Source organism: Sitophilus oryzae, unplaced genomic scaffold (genome assembly GCF_002938485.1).
Source record: "Sitophilus oryzae breed Bouriz unplaced genomic scaffold, Soryzae_2.0 scaffold_813_pilon_pilon, whole genome shotgun sequence".
NCBI classification, from domain to species: domain Eukaryota; kingdom Metazoa; phylum Arthropoda; class Insecta; order Coleoptera; family Curculionidae; genus Sitophilus; species Sitophilus oryzae.
This window is the reverse complement of record NW_022147432.1, coordinates 1,977,053-1,988,225: the sequence shown is the minus strand read 5'-3', so window position 1 is coordinate 1,988,225 and position 11,173 is coordinate 1,977,053. Positions and strand designations below refer to the sequence as shown.

The 11,173-nt window shown below is 30.3% G+C and overlaps 1 protein-coding gene across 1 annotated transcript in view; it reads left to right on the top strand.

The window, feature by feature from the left end:
- The first annotated feature begins 4,969 nt into the window (after nt 1-4,969).
- LOC115889420 (WD repeat-containing protein 19) overlaps nt 4,970-11,173 on the top strand; it is a 62,361-nt gene continuing 56,157 nt past the window's right edge. The window contains exons 1-7 of the mRNA XM_030909408.1: nt 4,970-5,107; nt 5,161-5,315; nt 5,376-5,594; nt 5,653-5,863; nt 5,924-6,210; nt 6,269-6,512; nt 9,069-9,314. Coding sequence (XP_030765268.1) covers nt 5,099-5,107; nt 5,161-5,315; nt 5,376-5,594; nt 5,653-5,863; nt 5,924-6,210; nt 6,269-6,512; nt 9,069-9,314 — 1,371 coding nt within the window. The 5' untranslated portion in view covers nt 4,970-5,098. The remainder of the gene's footprint in view (nt 5,108-5,160; nt 5,316-5,375; nt 5,595-5,652; nt 5,864-5,923; nt 6,211-6,268; nt 6,513-9,068; nt 9,315-11,173) is intronic.

Sequence of the window (11,173 nt, the reverse complement as noted above, 5' to 3'; positions counted from 1 at the left end):
TTGTATTTTAGTAACTTTATTCTTAACTTAATTTGCTATTATGCCATAATATACATTTTATTGTTATTTTATTCATTTGTTTCAGATTCACCTTAATATTTGTATTATTTGGTATATAATATAATAACTACTTCATTAAAAATTATGAACAATATATGTTATGCTTAACATACTTAATATTATCAACAAATTTTTTTTTTTTTAGTTACTTTATGGTATCAGTCTTGTCTTTTTTTAAAATTTGAACTAAAATAATAATTTTTCATGATTTATACATATTTTTATTTTTCCCCTAGATATATACTACTTACGTGATTTTGAATTATCGAAGCTGACAGAACACTTGAGTGGAGATTCCACATATGACAAAATAACACTAATTGTCCAGCTTTTCATTTAATTACATATGGGTTATTTATTTAATTATTATAGATATTTAATAAAATTCTCTGATTTATAACTCGTACCCACTTTTTCCTTGCCCTCTTGGACACCTTAGTCTGCTAGTATAATAATATCCTTAGTGCATATCTTTCCACAGAACAAAAAGTGAGGATAGAAACACACTCCACTTAAGCTTATTGGTGAATTGTTAGAGTTCTAAAAACCACAAAAAATCAGATAAGTAAATGTATGGGCATTTAGGTTAATATTAACAACAACGTGTAACTTTTTAAAATTTATTTTTTTATGCGAAACCGATAGTGACCATATATCTGGTAGTAGTTTTTCCTATCAAAAAATATTAGTTTTTTGCACTACAATTAATAATACAAAATAAGAGTTAAAACCAAAATAACCGGATGAAACGGATTAACCAGTATTAGTTGTAACTGATGAAGTACAAGTCCGCGAGCTGATCTTTTAATAGAGCACAGAATATCTAGCTACGCAACTGAAAAATACTCGAAATGATAGAGCTAAAATTGCACAAATAAAAAACAAAATAAAAAAAAAAATAAATATCAGAAATAATTCGAAATTTTGAATTTCGGTTTGGGATCGACGGCTCGTCGACGGCTTATAGCTCGGCTAAATTTGCACAGTTGCCAGATTCAAAAGACTTGAATTGGCATCCCATTTTTTATTGTGTATAATGCAGTATGTGTTTTTTCTTAAAAAAAAAAAAAAAAATAAAATATATTAATACATTTTTTTTTTTTTTTTTTTTTTTTAATTTAGTTATTATTACAAAACATAATTTTTAATATACACTACTTATAATGTTTTATAAGAAAATGCTTTAATACCTTTAAATTAAATAATATAAGGGCGATTGATAGTGATATTTATTAATTTTTTTTATTTTTACATTTTAGAAATAATAAGTTTAATAATATGGAATATTTATTAAAATGCAGTACAAAAATGTTAACTGACTAAAAAACACTATAATAAAAATTTCTTCTGTTTGTCACGTTATTTATATAGACTTAGGTAGATTTTAATAAGTGACCCAGGTAAATATAAATATTAAGTATCGGGCATATAAGTTGCTGTCACGACATCGAACAATAAATTAAAATTCGTAAAATAAATTAAAATATTAATTACATCTTATAGAAACGCAGTCATATAATTTGGGCCAAGTGAACTCCAGGAATGAATATCATATAGTGTCTTTATGGTCACTCGATATACTTTAGGTACAATAATAATTGCAATGTCACGAAGATCCGAGTATACAATTTAAGAAAATCGACGCCAATGAAATGGTATCCTATAGGTATATATTAAGGTACATTTTATACTCATAGATTCAATCATATTAAATGTAATGAGATAGTAGTATAACCATTTGCCAAATCGAAAGCCAGGAAATGGTATAGTATATGGTATTATATTAAGGTACCACTTTATATGCATGAAAGTACCATCATATTACAATGTAAAAGAAGATACGTAGTATACCAAGTTTAGCAATGAAGCATGTAGTATATGTACTGATAGTTATGGTACAGTGAATGCCTATAGGTACCATAATATCACATGTCATCAATACGCAAGTATTAATATCAAATATGAGCTCAATCGAACGCCAAGAAATGGTATTGAAATATGGTATATATTAAAGGTACCACTTTATAATGCATCATAGTACATCATATTACAGTACGAAGGATACGTAGTAATACAAAGTCTTTAGTCCAATTGAGCAGAATGGTATCGTATAGTTAGAAAATACTTTTATATTGTCGCCGAATTACAATGAAAATCAGGATTCAATTACAATCAAACGTCAGGAAGTAATTGTAATTTAGCTCATATGATTTAATTCCAACTAACATGGAAAACTGAAAATAAAACATCTGATCTATATTTAATATGTTATAATGATTAGCAATTTGAAGTAGGCTTTATTAGGAAGTATTACGATATGAATTATACAATGGCAACACTGCACACAATCTTTTTAACATTTGTTTGTAAAAATGTATTTTTTAGATATTATTGCCCTCTATTATGTAGTAGCGAAAATACCACATCAAAATATTGATTTGGAGAAAGAATTATTAAAGCCTGTATCTTTTGCTACCTACAAATTTTATAAAAATGTAAGAGGCTTTCTGTTGCGTAGCTAGATATTCTGTGATAGAAGGCACTGTATGGCGTATGACGTCAAGGTGGTATGCGCAAACTTACGAAATTGGAGCCGCTATGATCATATCTTGTTTTCTTTGTACAATGGTGTGGATCGTGTCTGACCTTGAAACGAGTTTTGCTGCATATAGTCAAAGACACTACGCATGCGCACTTCTTGATGTTGCAGATGCAAGATTGATTTTTGGAAATATTTTCAGTAGAAAAAAATATTGCTTTTCAGTGGTTTTGTAATATTACAGTTGATCGAAAAACCAGCGGTTAGTTGGCTAGGATGACGATTGAGGAATTTCCCATATAAAATGACAGAGATCCTCATTTCATAGTCATCGACTGACGTCTTTTTTTTCAATCATAGTACGAGGGTATATATTTCTATTATTTTTTAATTATTATCGCACAACACGTAAAACGTGAATGCTTATTATGTATTTTCAGAGTCAGTAAATTAAATAGAAATAAAATTCTAGATTCCCATAATTAATTCTTGCTCTAGATTAATGCTACGCTTTAAAAGTGCTTTATAAAATTCGGGACAGTGCGGAAATTAAAGGATGTGTCAAGTTTTTTCTTTTTTTTAATTTTTAAATGCTGTGGCTCCATGGTCATAGTTCATATAGTTTTTTTTTTTTTTTTTTTTTTTAAACTAAATTTATTACGTTAATTAAAATTGTACGAATAGCTTTCAGCAAATTTACAGTTTTGTTAATTTGTTATACATTTTGCATTATTTTTCTGCTACTTTAGTTTTCTTTATTCTTACACTAATTTATGTAATTTTCCATGATTTTAAAACCATATATTTTTCTCCTAGAATCAAAAAATAAAATAAAAAAACATATTTTAATTTATTTTCCCACAGCATATTAGTTAGATTAAGACAACGAAATTCTATGAAAGATTTAATATAATAAATAACTATTTTTTTTTTCGTTTCTTGTTTGTTCACTGTCGTCTCTTTTCTTATCTACTCTTTGCCTTTACCATGTTTTCAAGTTTTGGCATTATAGGAAACAGAAATTACAGTAAATTAGGAAAAGAATATCAGTCACCGAATTAAATACTGTAAATGTATTTACCGGCACAACTATCTCTACTCTAAGAGAAAGATAAAACAAAGCTAATTTTTGTATTATAACACCTCTTCGATAAAATATGTCTAAAAATTGACTATTAATCCTTAATATTTAAAGAATTCAGATATTATTAAAAAAAAAAAAAAAAAAAAATAATATTAGTAACATTATAGGTAAGATGTTACCTCTAACTCCCATTGACGTGTATTGTTTATAACACTCGTAATGGTAGTATTAATACATCAATAATATAAAAAAAAAAAAAAAAAAAAAAAAAACTAGAAATTAAATAACTTGAAGATTAAAATATTCTATATTTAAAACATAAGAAAATCGTAAATGATAATTTTTAATTAATGTAAATATATATAAATGTTATTTAGCATTTTATATTTTCATAATACTTTCATTTCACATCTTCATTATCCTTCTTTCCTTAATTTTGGATATCAGGGGGGATTCTAGATCTGAAATCTAAAATTAATTATAATAAAAAAAAAAAAAAAAAAAAGTCAAAAAATATTTTTTTTTTTTTTAAAAATTCGAAAATAATGCAATTTTGGCATCGACCATGTCGTTGCGTAGATATCGTGATCATGCAGCAAATATGGGCTTCAAGGTCAGCCACCGGATCCACACCTTTACCCAGTTTTGAAACTGATGATAATTAAATAAATTATATTAACTAACCATAATAAATGATAGAATTTCACTAAATTTAAATTGCCCCTCGTATAGTTGAAAACAGCAAATTGATATTTGATTACTTATAGATTACCACCTATATACAAAATGACACGGAGACCTGGAATATGGCGCCCCATTTTGATTAGACCTTCTGCGCATGTTGACGCTCATTCTCTATTCCTTCTATTTCTCTGGAAATTTCAAATATGCCCATCTATGATGCCCATTGTCGATTCGCCTCCAGCCCCGTTCTCAGAATTGCGTCGTGTCGCTGGCTACACAGTTTGACATTTCAAACAACCAACGAGAGCTGTACTAAATTTAAAATTAACAGCTGTTTGAATTTTGTACCAATCTGATTGGTTCTTTTGATGTGTCGCTGGCGACACTCGCTGTTCTGAGAACGGGGCTTCCTCCTTCTAGCCTCCATAGAATCGAACTATCCTTGGGTGTACCCAAATACGTTTAAATTTACATTTTTATTTGAACGTATTTGGGTGTACCCATGGTGTACCTAAGATTTTTGATATGCTCCTTCCATAATCTTCTTATTCAAAGAGTTACATATATTTATTTATTCTATGGGCATGACATTATAGGTATTTGTTTACATTTTTGTAGACCTTTAATTTTTAATTTCCTTTGATTTGTTTGTAACCAAGAAATATGTGTTTGTATTCAAGCAAATGATGTTATTTAACGATAGAAAACAAATTATTTAATTCAATATAATCATGGAAAAAGTAAAATTTGTATTTACAGTTAATATAAATATAAAACTGATATTTTGTTTTAGCTGTTATTTAGATTAGAACAGCCCCATGGGAATGGGGATATTTATGTAACTTGGCAAAAAGGGTCAGGCATGTATTTAGCTACAACTGGCATTGATTGTATGGTAAATATATTTGATAGATATGGAGAAATATTTGAAAGAATTCGACTTCCCAAGTATGTATTCTAACTTCAAATTACTTTAAGAAATTCTATGTTAAAGCCATTATTTTTCAGTTTGTGTACCAGCTTTAGTTGGGATTCCGATGGGGATTTATTAGGAATAGTAAGTCAGTCTCAACTAATCGTTTGGGATGCTAATTCTTCTAAGAAACTTTTCATAGATGTTGGTCTTAAAGACTACATGTCATGCCTGACGTGGGCTAAAAAAGGTCCCATTTTAGCTGTGGGTACAACAAAAGGGAATGTATCTATATATAATCATACTACTTCAAAGTATGTTAAAAATATTAAAATCAGCGTTAAAGCAAGTTTTAGTTTAATATTTTTATAGGAGAGTACCGATTATAGGAAAACATACAAAAAGAATCACATGTGGCACATGGAATAATGAAAATTTACTGGCATTGGGTTCAGATGATAAAACAATATCTGTTAGTAATGCTGAAGGAGACACTCTAAAAATTATTAATTTGAGAGCCGAACCATCTGACTTACAATTTTCAGAAATTAAATTAGATGAACGAGCGGGAGCAGAAAATACAGTAAGTTTTGCTAATAACTTTTATTCAGACTATTTATTGCATATTATCATAATGTCTCAGATTAGTGCCATAGTTGGAAGGAAAACCTTATATTTATACAACTTATTGGACCCAGATAATCCATTTGAGTTAGCTTTTCAACCACATTATGGCTCAATAGTATCATACAGATGGTTTGGTGATGGTTACATATTATTAGGCTTTTCCGCTGGATACTATATTGCAATATCAACTCATATTAAAGAAGTAGGTCAAGAATTATTCCAAACAAGAAACCATAAGAACTTATTGACCGATATTGCTGTTTGTGAGAGTATTGGAAAAGCAGCCTCTTGTGGTGATAGTAGGTGGGTTTCTTAAAAAAATATATTTAAAAGTCTTATAGAAAAATGAATGTGATTGTAGTGTAAAAATTCATGACCTTTCAAACTTACAAGAAACTTCAAGTGTTTTAAATTTACCACAAGAATCAGGTTTAGAAAGAATATCGTGGAGCAGCGATGGACAATTATTGGCAGTTATCACTCGAGGTGGATCTGTCAATGTGTATGTCTCTCATATGCAGCTTTTGACAGCAGTTTGTCCACCTAGAATCGCTATATTATCAAGTTTAACTGAAATTAGTCTTTATAGCTATTCTTCAGATAAGGTATGTAGTTAATAATATTAATTTTTTCATAAAAAAATTAGGATATAGAATTATCTGAACTTAAACTTCCTACAAATAGTGGGTCTGATACCTTTAGGTATATTTACTGCCTTTAGGTATATTTAGGTATTCTGCGATTAAATCTCGTATTGATGGTAATTTATAACAATGTCATTGATTTTTTTCATTTATTAAAAAAATTTATGCAACTAGCGTGTACCAGCGATTTCGTTCGCGTCAAATTAATCATTTGTAATGGTGATGATAAAGCAAAGCAAGAATTTCCATTAACATACGAACTGGATAAAATTTTCTCACATTTATGTCAGCATGAGAAAAAACAATATGGCGATATTAGTATATAAGTTGGTAATATTTGAGGGGTAGTTTTATCTCGTTGGAATTCGACTTTCGAAAATTTCGTTTGCCAAAAATAAGCTTTTTACGTCAAGCAGTTTTAGCAGAATCGTAGTTAATCACTCCAAAAAAATCCTTTATGGGTATTTCGCCACTGCACTGCAAGAAAAATCTACAAAATAAAATAGTTATTTTTTGTAAACACTTCTGCATTAAACTTAAACGGACACTGCTTGTCAGAAGTTATGTTTACAGTAATAAAAATTTGCCTAACAAAGAAAAAAATGCTTAACGATTCGGAAAGTTTATCTCTTTCCGTCGTCGGAAGCAAAAAAATACAAAAAATAAAGAAAAAAAACTATTTAAAATATTTAAATTCGACTATTCGCGAACACTTTACTTTTTTTAAAACAGATACGTCTACAAGAAACCGTTGACGTTCTGTTAAAATGACATTATATCAAGTTAAACTTCAAAATTAACAACTACTACCTGCTACCTGTTAAGAATAATTATTTAATAAGGTAAAACCAAAAAACCCAAAACTTTCTGTATGATTAGTTTTAAATTTTACATATGTTATGTTTATTTATGTTATGTTCTTTAAAATCAAAGAAGCGATTGCCATAGATTACTAACATCTACAGATGCATGACAAATACATTTATTTTTATTAGATTGAATTAAAAAAGCCTCTTTTATTTTTCTTTTAGAGGCTATCGCTTCTTTCATTATAATTTTGGCGTTATTAAAATTTATTCTGTGCCCTGTGTCCCATGAATGCTAACAAATCTTAGATTTGTGAAAATCTCCCTTTCTTAAATAATCTTTATGTTCTTTAATTCTAGCATTTAAGGGTCTAGATGTTTCACCAATCTAAAATTTATCGCGTTCACATGGTATTTGGTATATTACATTTTTTGTTTGTTGTTCTGTATCCATTGGTTTAGTATGTGATAAAATGGATCTAAGTGTATTTTGTGTTTTGAAAGATGTTCGTATGTTATATTGTTTTCCTATCCTTCTTATTTTTTCCGAAACGCCTCGTATGTATGGAATTGTAAGTTGTATATATTGTGTATTGTTATCATTGTGTCTATGATTTGGGGTTTGTATTTCTCGTTTAATGTTTTGTCAATAAAATATGGTGGATAGTCGTTTTTTATTAATGTATTTTTTATGTGGTTTATATCTCTGTTTAGTGAAACGTCTGTACATATTATTTTTGCCCTATCATATAAACTATTATTATATTATTATTCGTAGTTAATCAATTACCTAACTTTTGGAACACCCTGTATGATTTTTTAAAAAAATTCAAAATATGTAAAAAAAAACAAAATAAATTATGCGTGTCCAAGCGTTTTCCCGAAAGACTAACCGTTTTTTAAATAATAAATATTGTAATATTTGAGGGGTGTTTTCACCCTTTTGGAATTTGAGATTCGAGAAACCCCTCCTTATCGAACCTCTACACCCCACAGTCAATCCGTTTGCCAAAAATCAGCTTTAAACGTCGAGCAGTTTTAAGCAGAATCGTGATTACTCAATGGTCATATTTTCATGTCATTCATGTCATTATATAAATTTTTAAAAAACCTTAAAATATGTAAAACAACAAAATAAAATATACGTCTTTAAGGGTTTTTTTCCGAAAAACTCACCGGTTTTTAAATAAAAAATATTCTAATATTTGAGGGGTGGTTTCGCCCCCTTAGAATTCGGGTTTCGAAAAATCTCTTCTTATCGAACCTCTACACCCTAAAGTCAATCCGTTTTCCAAAAATCAGCTTTTCACGTCAAGCACTTTAAGCAGAATCGTGATTAATCAATGACCAGATTTTTCGAAACACCCTGTATACATTTTTAAAAAATCTTAAAATGTATAAATAACAAAATAAAATATACGTGTTTAAGCGTGTTTTCGGAAACTTGACCGTTTTTTAAATAAAAAAAATATTGTAATATTTGAGGGGTGGGTTCGCCCCCTTGAAACTGGAATTTCGAAAAATCCCTTCTTATTGAACCTCTACATCCTAGAATCAACCTGTATGCCAAAATTGAGCTTCTTGCGTTGAGTGGTTTGAGCACGATCGTGATTTGAGCAGGATCGTGATTAATCAGTGAGTCAGTCACTTAAGGATTTTATATATTAGTATAGATTATTTATTATATTTTTATTTATATTTTTCTTTTTAGGGAAAATTAACTCCAATAATCGTGAATTTGGAGACTGAACCATCTTTTATAGCTGTAGGTCATTATCACTTAGCAGCTGGAATGAACAACAGAATCTGGTTCTACGATTTGACCAAATCGCAGCCTGGTTCAGACGATATGCCTTTAAGTTTAAACGATCGTCAATATTTAGGCGCCGTTACCAGTGTGCGTCTGAATCCTGAATATGCCTCTGTTCTTTTTGAAGGAAAAGTTCAACTGCATATGGTATGTAATAAAAAAAATTGAATCACACAATCTTAATTCTATAGTCACTGAAACAAAATAGTTTTATATTTATAATATAAATATAATTTTAATATATTATAATATAATATTTATATTATTACCTTTAATATATTATATTATATATATATAATATATAATATATATATATATATATATATATATATATATATATATATATATATATATATATATATATATATATATATATATATATATATATATATATATATATATATATATATATATATATAAGCTATATATATATATATATTTTTTTTTTAAAGCGGGGATTAGGAATCTGCTTATCAGACGCATGTGCTGCTTGCGCGCTCTTGTGTGCCCAGACAGTGTCTGATTGGTACTACCGACCGACTAAACCCTTCACCCTCTGTTCCACAGCAAATCGATTCGGATACCGCTTTCGCATTACTTCGAAAACGATGTGCTGGATGTTTCTCTCAGCTCTTGGCAGAGCGTTCTAGGTTCACATTCTACTTGTAGTTTCTATGTCTGTTCCTTTTTCCTCTCTCATACATGTGATCTATGATCCCTTTCTTTTGTCGCCATAATTGTTCTAATTGCTATATATGCGTGGTTCCATCCTTCTTTGGACTCTATTAGGCTCCTCATCATGTTTTCTGCTGTAAATTACATGCCTGTTTTTTGAAGATAGGTTTCTCTTGCTATGGACCAGTTTGGGTATTCGAACATTGTATGCTTTACATCATCTTCTTTCTGGCAATAGCGGCAGTTGCTAGTGGTGGATTTTTTTCGTTCATAAAGATACTTGTTAAAACAACCATGCCCAGACAGCGCTTGAGTCAGCAAGTAGTCCGCGTCGCCGTAGGGTCTTTCTATCCATGCTGCTATGTTTGGGATGAGATGATATGTCCAGCGTCCATATTTACCATTTTCCCATTCTTCTTGCCATTTCCTCATTAGTTTTGTATTAGCAATAGTTTTTGGGGTGCCCAAATACCGTTCGCGCCGCTCTTCTATTAACAGCTTGATTGGAGGTATTCCCGCAATAACACCAACTCCTTGGGTCGAGATTGTTCTATACCCGCTGCATATTCTTATCGACAGGACTCTTTGAAGACTACTTAGTTTGGTCATGAGAATTTTATTTTTGGTCGCTTCATGCCAGGCTGGTGCCCCATACAATATTTGTGAGTGTACTACGCTAGATAGAATTCTTCTTTTTGATGTCCGAGGACCTCCTACGTTAGGCATTAGTCTTGAAAGGGCTGTGACTGTTCTCCCTGCCTTTTCAATGGTTTTTGAGATATGCACAGCAAACGACAGTTTTTGGTCCAAGTATACTCCAAGGTACTTTATAGAGTTCTTTGGTCTAACCATAGCATCTTGGACATTGAAGACGACTGTGTTTATTTTTCTCTTCTTAGTTAAAAGTACTGCTTCTGTTTTCTCTGGGGCCAAGGATAATTTTTCCCATTCATCCAATGTGATATTCTTAACAGGGCCGTATTAGTTAGTGTCATTAGTAAAGCTTCCGTTTTTGTAGTAACTACTAAAACTATATCATCCGCGAATCCTATTAGCGTAACTCCCTCTGGCATCTCTGTTCTCAGCAGTTCATCGTACAAAATATTCCATAGAGTTGGTCCCAACACTGAACCTTGTGGGACTCCACTATTAACCCTCAAAGCTTTGGAGTTATTTTGGTCACTTAACAACACATATCGATTTGTATAATATGATGATATTATCCTTGTCAAGCCTTCGTTAATACCTCTTTTTTTAAACTCATCCAGAATTATCTGCCACGATGCGCTGTTAAATGCGTTTCTTACGTCAAGTGCAATGGCTGCGCACAA